The 16,638-nt window shown below is 31.6% G+C and overlaps 3 protein-coding genes across 4 annotated transcripts; 1 reads left to right on the top strand and 2 right to left on the bottom strand.

Moving 5' to 3' along the window:
- The first annotated feature begins 484 nt into the window (after window positions 1-484).
- Window positions 485-16,563, top strand: LOC108556231 (intron-binding protein aquarius). Its single transcript, XM_017912235.1, has 16 exons — window positions 485-607; window positions 667-788; window positions 887-1,523; window positions 1,613-1,791; window positions 12,009-12,122; window positions 12,451-12,554; window positions 12,647-12,758; window positions 12,821-13,034; window positions 13,103-13,151; window positions 13,218-13,453; window positions 13,536-13,923; window positions 14,013-14,261; window positions 14,340-14,697; window positions 14,777-15,036; window positions 15,115-16,249; window positions 16,336-16,563. The coding sequence occupies exons 2-16, from the start codon at window positions 693-695 to the stop codon at window positions 16,561-16,563; spliced, it is 4,359 nt and encodes a 1,452-aa protein (XP_017767724.1). The 5' UTR covers window positions 485-607; window positions 667-692.
- mthl5 (G-protein coupled receptor Mth-like 5) lies at window positions 2,492-4,337 on the bottom strand. Of its 2 annotated transcripts, XM_017912237.1 has the most exons (3): window positions 3,310-4,337; window positions 2,765-3,193; window positions 2,554-2,687 (listed from the first exon to the last, which is right to left on the bottom strand). In XM_017912237.1, the coding sequence occupies exons 1-3, from the start codon at window positions 4,106-4,108 to the stop codon at window positions 2,626-2,628; spliced, it is 1,290 nt and encodes a 429-aa protein (XP_017767726.1). In that variant the 5' UTR covers window positions 4,109-4,337; the 3' UTR covers window positions 2,554-2,625. The 2 variants fall into 2 exon arrangements, with proteins under 2 accessions (XP_017767725.1, XP_017767726.1); XM_017912236.1 differs by having other exon boundaries at window positions 2,492-3,193.
- LOC108556233 (G-protein coupled receptor Mth2) lies at window positions 5,484-11,107 on the bottom strand. Its single transcript, XM_017912238.1, has 7 exons — window positions 10,526-11,107; window positions 8,439-8,697; window positions 7,790-8,088; window positions 7,631-7,709; window positions 7,398-7,558; window positions 7,072-7,309; window positions 5,484-6,911 (listed from the first exon to the last, which is right to left on the bottom strand). Exons 1-7 carry the CDS (start codon window positions 10,575-10,577, stop codon window positions 6,713-6,715), a joined length of 1,287 nt encoding a protein of 428 aa, XP_017767727.1. The 5' UTR covers window positions 10,578-11,107; the 3' UTR covers window positions 5,484-6,712.
- Window positions 16,564-16,638: the final 75 nt, after the last annotated feature.

The following is a 16,638-nucleotide window of genomic DNA, read 5'->3' as shown; positions in this document are numbered from 1 at the left end:
ACTTGTTCAATAACCCTTAGAAATTGATAATATGTAATTTATAAAATATTTTTAAATATTAAAATATGATATGATATTAATATCTGTAATGATGTTATAAATTAAAAATCAAATACTTTGAAAATATATACAATTTCTTTAACCGACACTTTCATGTATGTTTCAATCAAATTCAAACTTACATTTTGCATGTGCGTACAAAAGTGATCAATCATCCATCAACAGATAAAAGAAGTTGTAATAAAAATAAAAATAAAATAGGCGCCTTATATAAAAAAGAAAAAAACGTAAGAATTAACTTTTATTTTTCTTCTCTTTTTAAATATTTGACTATAAAATAGTAAATTAGTTAATAATTATAAATTTATTTATATTTGACTCTTTTAACTATTCTCTTTAACCAATAGTAATCGTAGAAGTTTTATTTTAACCAATGAATAACTGTGATGTTATTCTATATTGTGTGCAATGCAAGTATAAAAACTGTATCTAAAATTATGTATGCAATAGTTGTTGATAAATATGAATAAATATAATAAATATAGATTTACTTAAAAAGAAGTAAAATAAATTATATATATTATCGTGTATAGTTTATTACATAAATGTACGTTACTTATTATCACACATAATATTGATTAATTTTTAACTTTTATCTTAAAATAGGTTATATTGTAAACATTAAATAATTAATGGAAATTAACATGGAAAATCAAAACGGCACGACAGTTAAAAGTAATAATCCTGCTCCCACAGTGGAACAAATTAATGCTGATCGTATAACTCAGGTATTTTTTGTTAAATTTGTTTTGTTACATGAATTAGATGTATTTCCTCTTTATTGGAAAAGAAATTTATATATATCTATTTTAACAAATAATTGTAGCTTGCAAATAAATATTGGGCACCACATACAATGGATTCACATCTTCCATTTAATTCTCACATAGTGGAAGATATTTATGTTCAAGAAATATGTGCATCTAAATTTTCTATTCGAAGAATTATGATGTTAGAATTTAGTCAATATTTAGAAAATTTTCTATGGCCAAATTATAATGCAAAAACTGCAACTCGTGCTCATACCATGTCTATTGTTGTCATGGTTAATGAAAAATTTCGAGAACGTGTTCAGGTTTGGGAAGCATTTGAAAAAAATCCAGAACATTTTCCTGAGTTTTTCCAAAAAGTTTTAGAAGCATGCCTTGATGAAAGTATAATGGATTTTGATTTGAAAGAACAAACAGCATTGATTGTCTTTTTAAATCATTGTTTTAATTCCATGGAAGTATTATTGGTTAGAGAAGAAGTAAAACGATTAGTGTCATTATCTATGTGGATTTCACTACAACAAGGACGTAGAGAATTGGAGTTTAGAAAGTATCCAAAGTGGAGAAAATACTGGAAAGTTATAAGAAAAAAAGACAGTCCTGAATTTAAAGAAAGGTTAGAATGGGAACGTAAATTTTTACATAAATTGATGATAAAATTTATGACAATATTGGAAACAATTTCAAATGAAGGTAAAGTAAATCAAATAAAAATCTAGATAGCCTTGTGTATTTCAAGAACATTCTTGAATTATGTCAATTTGTTGCTTATTTTTCAACAGGACCACTTTTACCAGATAAAGTACGATATTGTGAGAGATTTCTTGAACTAGTAATAGACTTAGAGGCTTTATTACCAACTAGACGTTTCTTCAATACTGTTATGGATGACTGTCATTTGGTAGTAAGATGTCAATTATCTAATTTATTACATCGTCCTGAAGGTGAATTATTTGGTCAGGTAAGTTGTATTTAAAAATTTTTTAAAACAAATAGGAAATAGCAACAAACTGGTATATTTAAAAGAGTATATTGAAACCGATTTTATAAAAATGATACATCATTTATACAAAAGTTATATCTATACAAATATTACATGAATATTTTAAAAGTAAAAAATTATTTAGGAGATGATATTTTTATTAAAAATAATAGCTGTAACAATAGTATTTATGAATGTTTATATTTTTTGTGATAAATTAATAGAATATTTTACATGTGCACATTTTTATAAGGTAAGAGGAATTTTGTTCCGAGGCACATAATTATAAATAATTATAAATGTTAAATATTTAAAATACATAAATAGATAAATTTAGATTTTTGTGCTAAAAGCAATAAAGCAATCAACAATTATATATCTTATTTTTTTAGAACAATTTAATTTTGAAGATTTTAAGAATTTTTGTAATTAAATACCATTATATACATATTTTGTTCTACTATTTAAGAACATGATATATTTTTGTCCCAATAAATCGCATATTTTTTAATATTAGTTAATGCGATTTGTTCTTCATCATGTAATAGTCTATGATAATAAATTATAAAAGTGTTCCTCATTAGAAAAGAGTTAATCAATTAAAATTTGTTCAATTCACTTAACATGTTGATTTAAAAATGCAAAGCAGATTGATTTTATATAACAAAATAATCCCGATTATCATTTGAAATCGAATTTCATAATCAATTTTATAAATTAAAAAGTCTTTAATATCCCGCGTTAATGGCGGTCATTTCTTCGCCCCAATCAAGCCCCTCGATATTTTCTCCTGAATTACAGCAATTACATGTTTTACCAAGTAAAAATGTAACCCTTCTTTGTCCAAACACGCAAACATAGAGTATTAAAATTGCCTGTAACAAATTAATAACAATATGACAATATTCCAATGCTTCGTAATTCAATCTCGACAGTAATAGTGATAACCAACCAATACTCATTATCGCAAATAAGAAAACAAACATTCTAAAGCTGTATTTCATTTTATGATGAATTCGACCGTATGTGCTCATTCGTTTTATTCTGTTCGCGGTTGTTAATACAAAACATAAATCGATCATTATCGTAAATGCGATTGATGTAAATAATACAGAGATTCCGAGCCAACCAATTGTTTCTTGAGGTGGATACATCATTCCACCTACGACAGGTTTATTGGTTTCTAAGGCAAAATGTGCAAAAATTGCTGTGCAAGCTATGCATATAGTTGAACCCCAAACGTATGTTGAATAATAACAATATTTTCTACCGTCAGTAACTCTTAAAAATACGTTTCGCGAACGAAAAGTGCTCCACACGTAGTAACCCAAAGCGTTCAGCCAGAAAAATGCGGCTAGCAAGGAGACATACATGACAGTATCTGGAAAAAATAAATATTCTCATAGTAAGTTGTTTAAATGTTCTATAATTGGAGGGATTTTAAATGCAAGTAAAGCTTAATTGCATTTTATGAATATTTTATATCTATATATGTACCGGCAATCATAAAACTGACGTGATTGCCGAATTCTGTAAAGATTCTGACTGTTGATGCACATTGACCAGTTATAAGGCACAGAGTCATACTAGTTATCATGTTTCCCACAAGATCACGCAGTTGTGGTAGAACAAAATAGACAACTGCAACAATCAGGTAACTAGCTATTGATATTGCATGAAAAGTAGGATCAATCGCATGTTTCATCAAATAATTTGTGTCGGACCATCTGACTACTACATCGGGTACACAAATCATCGCATACGTTGCTACTAGTCGATCTCTACTCAAAATTGCTTTGTCAGCGCAATAATCTCCAAATGGATAATCATAATGAATAGATACTGTTTCAAGATCATCTTCATCCGACGAATCCGCAGCATCGAATCCAGCTATACTACTATGTTTGTGCTTTCCTTTTGTCAAATCGGTGGTGTAATGTCGCAATACACCAGTTGTCAATATCGCAAGTCGATCTTCCCCAGATTGATAATGGTATACATTCCATTGGTGTTCGTTAGACTGACATTCGGGTCTTCCAATTTTTAGTTGATAATTTGGTTTACCCGGTCTGCTTTTTGAAATACCGTTGATATTCTCTTCCACGAATTCCGGTCGCCACTCCGTTTCGTTTGTTTCCGTCAATGGCGTGCACGTGTCGTCAACAAGAAGCTCGTTGTGTTCACAACACTTTGCCACGCTGATTAAATTTGGCTTTTCATCAGTGTTTGCAAGAAGGGGATGATTTGTCCCTAGTGTACCGATGATGATAAGTAATGCACTCACGAGATAATACATGTCATTGAATCGGCACCGTTGCTACTCTCGTATCTTTGTTTCTGTACATTGGTTTGCTTTCGCTAACCAATTTTCTGTTGTGGCCGAATTAGTGTTGGTCGTGATCGATTTCGCGAGGGCCACGGTTACCTCGAGGGCGTTGTTATTCACTCGTTCATCGTTACACGACGATGGACTTCCCGTGTGTTCATCACCATACCTGCCAATGCCGCCTGCGGGTTACCCGCCTAGCGAGACCTACCCCTGCCATACCGGCCGCCATCGTATCCGATCCATTCCCATTCTCTGTTGCACTATCTTTTTGTCTCTCTTTCTCTTTCGTTTGTTCGCTCACGCGCCGGTTCGCTTACTCTCTTTTTCTCTCTTTCTTTGTGGCTGTCTCATCGTTTCCCTTTTTCCCCCTCCATGCCAGTCATCCTTACCTTTCTCGTTCACTCTGCCCGAGCTTTATTATCTTCTTCCAATACTCGTATCTATCGTTCTCGAGTAATGTTACTTCATTTTGCGACATTTTTATTACTATCTATACAACCCGATCATTTATCACTTATCATGAACGGCCTATGATGAATTTATACAATTAGCTGCCATTTCATTATTTATGCATGGTTATATCACGATTTTTTTTTGCACAAACATGAACGTCTCTCTATATATATATATATATACTGCATAATTCTTTCGTCCTTGATCTCACGTTTCTCCATTTTGCACTTCTTTCCACGTCAGTTTTTAATTATAAATCTTATAATAAGCAAAAGGTAAAAATTATAACTCTAAACTTTAATAATTTGTAGTAAATTAAAACAAACTGCATTTAAAATATTCTTCCTTCTGTTTCTTCACACGATGTTATTACAGTTGCAAAACAGAAGCTAATTTAAACATATTTTCTTTTATCAGTACAAACCATCTTGTGAAATACGAGGAACAATCAGTTATCATATATTGTATAATAATGTATTTATTTATAAAGTCGATATAAAGACATATATTTCAATTATTTTATTATTTACACTTTTATTTATACAGAGTAACTAATTGTACTGATTCAATGTACAAATGTAGATATTTTACAAATAACGTGTTAAAAAGTTCGAAACGAACTACGCTATAAGTGCTATAGACGAATAAACAGATTTTTACATAAATAGCTATCTTTTATCCTTTTTTTCTTTTTTTTCAGGAAAATCATCTTATACGTTTACGAATTAAAATTTAAATATCTTGCAAACAATTCACTGCTTATACGTGAGTGTTAGATTGTATTGCTATACCACATAAATTAAAACAAAAAGAAAAAAAAGAAAGAATAGGAAAAAAGGAAAAGTCTAAAATTTTTCATAATTTAAACATAAACTCCAATCTTGCGCACAAACTTGTTAAGGCATACGCGTTTCTTATTGCAACACTCTTTGCATTAATAAAATATTGATCAATAATATATTGTTTCATTAGCATGCAAAACGCGTTGTATTCGTATGTGTGGCACACGACAATGTAAATCCTCATCTCTGTATAATCGATGCGCGTATTACTCATAGTAACGTGTGGGCAGTCCAGTCAATACGTTGTTCCTTTGTAGCATTCTCGTTTATCACGTCTTTATTTTATAGACTACTTGATTACTTGCACACGTTGTTCCGTTTAATTATCGTAACAGTTTCATTCAATGAATAATGCGACTGTGACAATGTTGATCCAATATTGATTTTCTTTTTATACCGTAGATTTCCTTTTGTAAATTTTTCTAAATTATAAAATTCGCTATATGCAAATTATTTCCATCAAGAATTAAAGTAATTTTGATTTTTACAAAAAAGTCGTAGAATTTATGCAAAATAATATTAAAAATTATGGTAATGATATGACGCCAATCACAAAAATGACTCTTCATTTTATTACTATCAATAATTATTTTTATTCTTATCGCAATTTTTGTTTCTTTTGGTTTAGTTATATTTTAGAAGATGAATAACAAATGTTTCATATGCTTCGGTGTACGTGGTTTAACGTTTGCAATATGTCTCAACTAACACGTTTTTAATAGTCAAAAGACGTCAGAGGCACACGTAATTTTAAATGAATCGTCAACTCGGAAGTGGTACCACGTCAATCGACTAGAATGAGAAAGTTTGATACGAGTGCTTTCGGAGGAAACAATAAAGTAATTATACAAAATTGCCACGATAACTCGTTGACGTCTTGAGAAATATACTAAAGCCAAACACTAATAATTTTCTCTAGCTAAATCACAATCGATAGAATTAGTCGCGCGATAATAAGTGATACAGTAATTAACACGGTATTTGTTGTTCGGCAACGTTTCTAGAGATTCTAAGATAATTACCATTACGTATACGACGATCGAAACTATGAACAGCATGCTTTCAATATAAAAAATGCCGACTAGGCTAATGGTAAGATAGCTACAAGGTGGTAAAGAGTATTGAATTATATAGCATCTTTGTATAGCTATTTTGCTTAAATAAGACTATTTTTTAGTGTCGCTGTCCTTATTCCTGATCACCTCTGACTAATTGAGCGTAGTTGTATAAAAACTATACGTCCTATCAGTGAAAGAAAAGAAGGTTCTTAAAAACACTAATCATGTTGCGATAATTCAACTTCTTCAGGTAGTACTTCTTCACATTCTTCGTCCTCGTAAGCTGTCCAAGATTTTGGAAAACCGATTCCACAAGGTCTCTTTTTTGCCAACAGCTTTCTTACACGCTTTCGCATCGCGACTAATAATAGAAATATTATGAAGCCTTGTAACGCGTTCAGTATATCCGTTGGTATCCTAAATTGGAATTAGAAATAAAAATTTATGGTTAAATATGATCACGAAGTTGATCAGCATCAACTCTCATTTTTAGGGAATTGGGAAAATGAATCTGTTGGATGGATTTATTCTTCATTTTGTTCATAAAAAAGTTAACGAAGAACAGAATAAATATTACCATAAATCATTTTTAGTCTGATCGGCGTACGAAATCACTTCAAAGATCCATGTAATACCCATGACGAATATTAATTTCACGTAAAGAAGGCATTTGAAACGGAGTACTCGTAACTTGCTCTCGCTATAGTTACGATACTGATGCCACAATCGCCACCCAGTTAAGCCAAGATAGATAACATTCAACGTCAATAAAATCGCGATTGGCCCATAAAAATACGCCCACGTTTGTTCCGAGCCTGCAAAGCACGACATAGATGATAATTACTGTGTAATAACAATAAATGTCGATAAAGATTATTAAATTTTCGCACATGTTGATCTTACCACTAAACCAGCAGGTTCGTTCTCCGAAACCGGGTTTTAAATGATGTCCTTTTATGTGATGAGTAATCAAACTTACTATCAAGAAGCATATTGGCCCACCCCATCCAATAATACAGTAAGTTATAAAAAGCGGTTTATCTCTGATCACGAAATCCTTAAACCTGCAAAAATAACGCATAAATGGAACAAAGCTTAAAAATATTTTACTGTTAAAATATTCTTATTTGACTTACCAAACTGTTTTCCATATATTAAACGAAACGATGTTTAACCAGAAGAAAACAGACATAAAACCAAAATATAAGATGAATCCTGAAGAAATACTCGAATTATTAATTAAATCAGGCTATATGGTAAATGAATATGTATAAATGAACTCGAACATATGATACCTAAAGAAATACATATCGTATAGTCGCCTTCCTCTTGCGACCTTAAATTCTGAATAGAAAGAATGATATAGCTGACTGCTAATGATGTGACCACAGCCATCATCGCCTTATCTTGAACCTCTCTTAATTCTGGTAGCAAAGCATAAACTGCTAGTGTGACGATCAGGAAAATAGCTGATATAATACTAAGGATACAGAACAATATGTTCTTCCATTCCCTTATCTCTGTATTATATTCGCTTTCAAAACATACTAAAGCGACTTGCGAGCTATCATTCCCCCGATTTGCCACGCAGAACCTAGATATTCAAGGAAATCAAACGTTTGCTGAGTATTACTATAAATTTAAACAATATCAGCGACAAATTAAATATTTAATTTATTAAGGAGCCAAATACAAAAAGTAAATCTTAATCTTTTCTCTTCATCTTTGATTTACTATTCGGAGAAAAGAATAAATAAATAAAAGAAGAATCTCAAGGTTGACATCCAATTAGAGTAGAATATCTGCAAATCACTGATTCAGTGTTGTATTAATTCGACATATTATCTTTAAGCAAGGCAAACCACTCGGGAAACAACGTCTTTCGTATTTATGAAAAAAAAAAATCTGTAAAAAGCAAACAGAATATAACTAAAATATGTTCACCTATTCGCTGCTATTTTATCGTATTCCGTGTCCAAAAAATGTAACCATGGTCTTCCATACTCATAAAGTACAGTGAAGTTGTCTGTCGGATACGTATCGGGGTCGATTAGGTAACTACCGGATGGGCATGTAAGATGAATTTTCGAGCCATCGGAGCATTTCATCAAAGACGACCAAATCAAGCGATCTGAGCAACAGTAGACATCGATTGCCCGGCTTGATGAGATCGTCCATGTTAGCAGGCAAACCCATAGCAGCCCTGGAAAAAGGGTGACTCTTTCTCATTTATGTACACAATATGTTGGTTCAGGAAATTTTCGTTGTTCATAGGAACTAGATTGTGCAGATTAGATTAAAGGATATTTAGATTAGATTAATTGATACTAATAAAATTTATACAGAATTATCTATAGAAATTGAACCAGAGGATTTTTAAAAGGGATCTATATGATAAATCCTGCGTGTATGTAAATAGAGATTAAAACATATCTGATATTCTCTTTACCCCGAACTGGTACTCGTGACTAATATCATGTTTTGTATCGACGATAATCTGCAAGAGCTTTCGTGTGTATCGTCACGATTTCCACAGCAGCGATTTCCAGAATTTTATCTTTGTATCAAGATATTAATAGTACGCATTGATCAAGTAGAGCAATAAAGCGATGAAATTGTCAACAAAATCTAGGATCAAACAAGATAAACGAACGGAACAAGAAAAGAAAGGAGAAATCTTTTAATTCTAACATCTTTTGTAGGCTGTATGCTTTTCTTCTGTGGCCATGTGAAGAAAACATAAATAATATATTTCTAAAAATGATTAATTCTCTGTTTGCGATAAGATACGATGTATTGCAGAAAAGTGTTCCCGTTATTGGCAGAGACAATTTTATATCGATCACGTTCATTCGGGAAACGAAGAGATTTGCGTTTAAAGAAACCCAATTCGGTTGTTGTAACCCTGTTAAATGACAGTTGTGTGTACACGTGGAGTATGAAACGGTGGCATTAGAACGGAAAAAAGACATGTCTTTTTTAATGAAACACTCCTTATGTTCCTTTCCTGGCTTTCAATGCCTGCACATGTAGCTTACCGCTCTTTTCATTGAGCCACGTGCACCACGTGCATTCTCTTACTTTTCATGATTACCTCGACATTATGACCGCTAATTCAATCCATTCAATTACAAGAGCCCTATAATGGAGTACTGTTTACGGTGTCGTTATATATTACTTGCAAGGCTGAACAATACTGCAATCGAAAGTTTTTGTAATTAAAAACACACTTTCTCGAAATCTCAGAATTTATGCGTCTTCGTATTTCACGAATCACTAAAGTGATATTTATTATTGTTTCGTACGAAGATGAATGAAAAATTCGCCAAACACGCGCGGATCAGATAAAATCACGCGTTGCTGATTTTTTATTTTTAGAATACCTTATTTACAGGAGATAGTTTCGTAGAAAATGTACATAACATGAAAATTCGTAACATGAAATGTTTAATCATCTGCGATAACGTTGTGTACTATATCGTCAGTATATCAAGCGCACATAGCTTTTCCCTGCTCCTGTGATACCTTCTTTCTATCAATTGTATCAACTTGATCAACGAGGAAGTAACAAACATGCTAACTTTTCCGTTTTTCTTTTTTTTTTTTTTTTCACAAAATTCTTGCTTGATGCAGTAAGAATTATTGTACATAAAATTTCTTGGTATTTTTTCCTCAAAGGAACAGCTAACTATTCCGCAGGCGAATTCATTAAAAATTTCCGAAAGTACACCTGCGTTTACGTTTTCGTATACCATAAACAAAATTCTTAATGTGTTACGTATCGAACAGTCGTACAACTTGAATATAAAATTCGTATGAATTCAGAATACATTTAGTTGTTTATCTTATTCGAACTATTAGGTATTATTGCTGTTTGAAATGACATACTTGATATTGCGTCTTTCCTTAATGAAACGACATCAGAATACGCGAAAACATTTAGATACTTGACAAATATTTAATGCTAGTAGAAGTGTGAATATAAGAATAAAAAAAGAATAAAAAGATTCAAACAGCATAAATTTACGCACCTTTGGCTGGCAACGTGCCTAAAAGCCTGTTATAGCTCACGTCCAGCAACATTATCTCCTGATTCTTGTTACCGCATTTCTTCGTTCCTCGTTCACTGTGAAATGAACTTGTTTTCGCGCAATTCACCGAATGGTCTCACTAATTTCGGCTCAGTCTCTCTAATCAACCAGTTTATGTAATCCTCACCATTAAAAACATATAAAATACGGATCGTATTTTTATTATTCGATGAATCAAAATATTTCAAAATTTCAACGATTTTTGAAAAATCTGCTGTTATACATATAATATTATCCCCTAGTCTTATTTCATGAACATCTGAATGTTAATAGCGAGTATTATCAACGGACGTTCAGCTTTTTTAGTTGCATTTTAAACTTAAAAGAAAATGTATCACAATCAACTCGGTAGAGAACTGCTCTCAGTTGGTCCTTCATGAAAAGAAGTCGCCTTTTATAGCCACTAGTTCATCCATTCACTTTTCGAACGAATGATTGTTCGAATTGTACGGTGAATGAAGTTTAAAAAATAAAGAAACGACAAACAGTCAACACATTGACACACTTGCGTTGCGCGTGGAACTGAAACAATCGTGGATGAAGCATTGATGAACTACCCAGTCAGAGATAGCATGATTCTCTCCCACTAAGTTACAGTCCACCACGGCCATGTTCAGTATCTCTTTGTCTCCTGACGAGGAGAGTGGGTTCCTGTTGAACGGGTTCACAAAACCTTTATTCGATTTAACTATCCTCCGGTTCCACTAACCACTCCTATTCGTTACTCATTGAATTTGAAAACAAATGATATGCTCCACAACTTAGCTCGTAGAAAAATGATATAAATCATTTTTAAACAAGCAAAGAAGAATAAAATAATTGAATGAATTATACAATGCGAGATTAACTTTTTCGATTCTTTAGTGCATAACTTGGAAAAGTCATGTTACGTTAATCTTATTTATGCAATTTTGAAAATGTATCATGGATAAATCCGTAAATATTTTTTCGATATAAGATCTCATCACTTGCAATGTGACCTTAGTATAGGTTTGAACAATGATACATTTAACTCATATTAGTACTCGGAATAATTGACCTATAAGCGCTTGTACTCTTGTTTTACAATAGTATTATCTTCTTTTTTATGTAACGTTTTCGCTATAGAAAATAATTAACTATCTTATTGTTTTGTCGATCTCTTCCAGCATGAATTTTGAATGTTTAGATAAAACTATTAAATAATTATCTTTAAAGACAGTGGGCAGAAATTAAAAAGAATAAATTATCAAATAAGATTAATATCTAGAATATAATAAAATATAAAAATATATAAAAAATAATGAATGATGACGAAAATTATTTGTAAATATAAATAAATAACCATGATAATGTGTTATGTAGTTTGCATCTAGTTTTTAATAATTTACCTATTTACTCATCAGAGTAATTATGTTCATTTTATGTATTGTTTCTTTTGCAGCTATTAGAAATGTTGAAATTTTATGCTAGATTTGAAATCAACGAAGAAAGCGGCGATCCTCTTACTGATCATGACATGACACAATTACATTATACCAAAATCACTTCGCTTCAGGTATAAAATATAATACATATTTCAAATACTTAAAACATTTTTGCTTCCAAAATTAGGATTTTTAGCCTTTTTGTATAAAAAAGAAAAGATTCCCCAAAAGAAGAATAAGATACCCTTTTATCTCAAGAAATTAAAAAAATTGCTTATACGTTAATCGATATCTTAATTTTTACAAATAAAAATCTAATTTTCAAGTTATGCTCATTGAAATAAATCTTACATCATCATTTGTCAAATCATTAACATTATCGTTAGAATCGACATTCAAGTATTAAAGCCAAAGGGGTACAAAAGTATAAACCAACAAAAAAATTCGAACTCTACACAGAAAGCAGTTTTTGCAAAATTCTCGGATTTACGAAGTTTTGCATTGGCGAATGTGGCAAGTGTTGATACGAGAGAAGCTCTTTACAAACATTTTGGTTTGCTCAGGTAATGTCTTAAAATTTTGCACTCCACTTATTGCGCACATTTCTAACGAATTATTTATCATTAATACATTCATTTTTCATATGAATCTTCAGTCAAGAAAAATTAAGATCAATTGCTAGCTATCTCAACTTAGTACCATCGGAAGAACGTGAGAAAAAAGAGAATTGGTATCGCTATGATATAGATTTTCTTCGAGAACTTCTAGTAAGTTGAACAGAAAAGAAAAAAAAATGGATTAGAGAATTCAATATGATGGTAAATTTCAGATTTCACGTCACGAACGTAGAGCTTCTCAGTTAGAAGAACTTAATGAAATGCCACTTTATCCAACAGAAGAAATTATTTGGAATGAAAGCATTGTACCAACAGAATACTTTTCCGGTGAAGGTTGTCTAGCTTTGCCAAAATTGAATCTACAATTTCTTACTCTGCATGATTATTTATTGAGGAACTTCAATCTCTTTCGACTTGAATCAACCTGTATGTATAAAATAAATGTAATTAAATAATAATATGATTTATAAAATCATTATGTGAAATATTTATAGATGAAATCCGACAAGATATTGAAGATGCTGTAAGCCGACTGAGCCCTTGGTAAATTACAATTTTTTAATAAATTTATATGATTAAAATGTGTTGATGAGTATTTATTTTATTTAGGCGAGCCGAAGATGGTGGTGTTTACTTTGGTGGTTGGGCTAGAATGGCTCAACCTATTACACAATTTGCTGTAGTTGAAGTAGCAAAACCTAATATTGGTGAGAAAAGACCATCTAGAGTACGTGCTGATGTCACAATAAATTTAAGTGTTCGTAAAGAGATTAAATCTGAATGGGAAAATCTTCGAAAACATGATGTTTGCTTTCTTATTACAGTTAAACCAGAAAATCCAATTGGTAAAATTTGATTACATAACGTTGATTATTCAGTAGTATTTTATATAATTAAAGCAAGTGTTTAATTCTATAATTTATATAGGTACGAAATATAGTCACAAATTACCTTTTGTACCACAAGTTGGACTAACAACTGTTCGAGGATGTGAAGTTGAAGGTATGCTAGATTCAAATGGTAGAGTAATTGAAGATGGTCCTGAACCACGACCGATTTTACCTGGTGATACTCGCACATATAGAGTTTGGCTAGATTGCAATCAATATAGAATTGATATGGATAATGCTAGTCATGGTGGTGAAGATGTTTATGAGAGTTTTAATATCATAATGAGACGTAAACCTAAAGAAAATAACTTCAAAGCAGTTTTGGAAACAATAAGAGAGCTTATGAATACAGAATGTGTTGTACCTGATTGGCTCCATGACATAATTCTTGGATATGGTGATCCTGGAGCTGCTCGTTATTCAAGGTATGTCAGATACAGATATTGCACTTGAAATACAAAATTATATTAAAGAGATCCATATTTCATATATTTAATTTTAATTTTTTTTATAGAATGTCAAATGAAATTGCAACAATGGATTTCAATGATACATTTCTTGATATAAATCATTTAAAAAATAGTTTCCCTCAATACGAAATTCAAGTTTCGACTGAGGATGAATCAAAATTAGTACGACCTTTCCGTTTAATATTTGAAGATGTACTTACAAAACATAATAATGAACCAATAAGGAAAGTTATCAAAGTTGAACCTCATGTACCACCCAGTAGGGGTCCTTATAAAGCTAATGAGCCAAAAAAGTAAAAACAATATTATTCTTTTGTTTAATAATAAAAGAAGGGTCACCTGCAACAATATTATATATAATTTTATTACAGAAATCAGATTCCTTTTACACCAACACAGATTGAAGCCATTCGTGCAGGTATGCAACCAGGATTGACACTGGTTGTAGGACCACCTGGTACTGGAAAAACAGACGTTGCGGTCCAAATTATTTCAAATCTTTATCATAATTTCCCCAATCAAAGGACACTTATAGTTACACATTCTAATCAAGCTCTTAATCAACTTTTTGAGAAAATTATGGCTCTCGATATCGATGAAAGACATTTATTACGTCTTGGTCATGGGGAAGAGGCATTAGAAACTGAAAAAGATTTCAGCAGATATGGTAGAGTTAACTATGTTTTAGCTAAACGTTTGGATCTTTTAATGGAAGTTCAAAGATTACAGGTTTGTAATTGACAATACATATGTATGTGTATGCCTATGATATTGTCACACATGAAATATTTAAAATTAGTACTTTTAGGAATCTTTAAATGTAAAAGGTGATGTAGCTTATACATGTGAAACAGCAGGACACTTTTTTATGTACCAAATACTGACAAGATGGGAACGCTTTGAAACCAGAATTAAACAAAGACAAGGAACAGGAAATAATTCATCTTCTCCTCTCTTTATCATAGATGAAGAATTTCCATTTCATAAATTTTTTGATAATGCACCAAAGCCATTATTTAAACGAAATACCTTTGAAGAAGATCTTGAAATAGCTTGTAGCTGTTTTCGGTAAAATTGTATTAAATAAAGATTTTATATAGAAAAATATACTTGTAATTAAATTGTAATTAAATTTCGTTTTTGCAGATATATCGAGCGAATTTTTGCCCAATTAGAAGAATTTAGAGCTTTTGAATTATTACGATCGGGTTTAGATAGATCAAAATATTTATTAGTTAAAGAAGCAAAAGTTATTGCTATGACTTGTACTCATGCTGCCCTTAAAAGACGTGAACTTGTAGATATGGGATTTAAATATGATAATATTCTTATGGAAGAATCTGCTCAAATTTTAGAGATTGAAACCTTTATACCATTATTACTACAAAATCCTCAAGACGGATACAATCGATTGAAACGTTGGATAATGATAGGAGATCATCATCAATTACCACCAGTTATTAAAAACATGGCCTTTCAGAAGTATTCAAATATGGAGCAATCTCTTTTTGCAAGATTTGTTCGATTAGGTGTTCCTACAGTTGATCTTGATGGTCAAGGTCGTGCAAGACCTAGTATTTGCAATTTATACAATTGGCGTTACAAAAAATTGGGTAATCTCGTACACGTAGAAAATAGTCCAGAGTATTTAGTGGCAAATGCTGGATTTTTATATGACTTTCAACTTATTAATGTCGAAGATTTTAATGGAGTGGGTGAAAGTGAACCCAGTGCCTACTTTTATCAAAATCTTGCTGAAGCTGAGTATTGCGTAGCTGTATTTATGTACATGCGCCTTCTTGGTTATCCATCTGATAAAATAAGTATATTAACCACTTATAATGGACAAAAGCATTTAATAAGGGATGTTATAAATATAAGATGTGCTAGCAATCCATTGATAGGTCGGCCAAATAAAGTAACAACGGTTGATAAATATCAAGGTCAACAAAATGATTATATATTATTATCTCTTGTAAAAACTCGAGCTGTAGGTCATTTACGAGATGCACGTCGATTAGTGGTTGCTATGTCAAGAGCACGTCTAGGCCTTTATGTTTTTGCTAGAGTGTCGCTTTTTAAGAATTGTTTTGAATTGACACCCGCATTTGCTCAGTTGATGCAACGACCATTAAAACTACAGCTTCTCCCTCAAGAACATTATCCCACCGAAAGATTTAACGATACTATTCCATCTATTTCAACAATGGAGATTGAGGACATGCCACATATGGCTAAATTTGTTTACGATTATTATATAGAAAAAGTTAGTGGCATAAAAGTAAGTTAAAACTGCTTTTTATATTTATTCAAACTATAAGTAATTAAAATACAATGAGTAATGTTTAATCAAAAACTAAATCACAGGAATCACAAAAAGTATGGCAAAAACCGGGTATGGTGCAAACACCTAATAATCCATCATACAAAGTTCCTGCTCATCCTGGAGCAGATGATGATACAGATGATGAAGAACTTAATCAAATGGATGATCAACAAGAAAATGTTAAACAAGAAAATAATGAACCAAAACTTGAACTAATTAAAAATTTGATTGATGAACCAATTTCAGAGAATGAAGATAATGATCGTTAAGGATGAGTCCATACTTCTATAAATAAGTACCAAGTAGTAATAAACAAAAACTCTTATGGAAAATATGTTCTTTTT

Source organism: Eufriesea mexicana, unplaced genomic scaffold (genome assembly GCF_001483705.2).
Source record: "Eufriesea mexicana isolate 0111107269 unplaced genomic scaffold, ASM148370v2 scaffold354, whole genome shotgun sequence".
In the NCBI taxonomy this organism is placed as follows: domain Eukaryota; kingdom Metazoa; phylum Arthropoda; class Insecta; order Hymenoptera; family Apidae; genus Eufriesea; species Eufriesea mexicana.
Note: the sequence above shows the minus strand (reverse complement) of the source record. Positions and strands in the feature narration are given on the sequence as shown.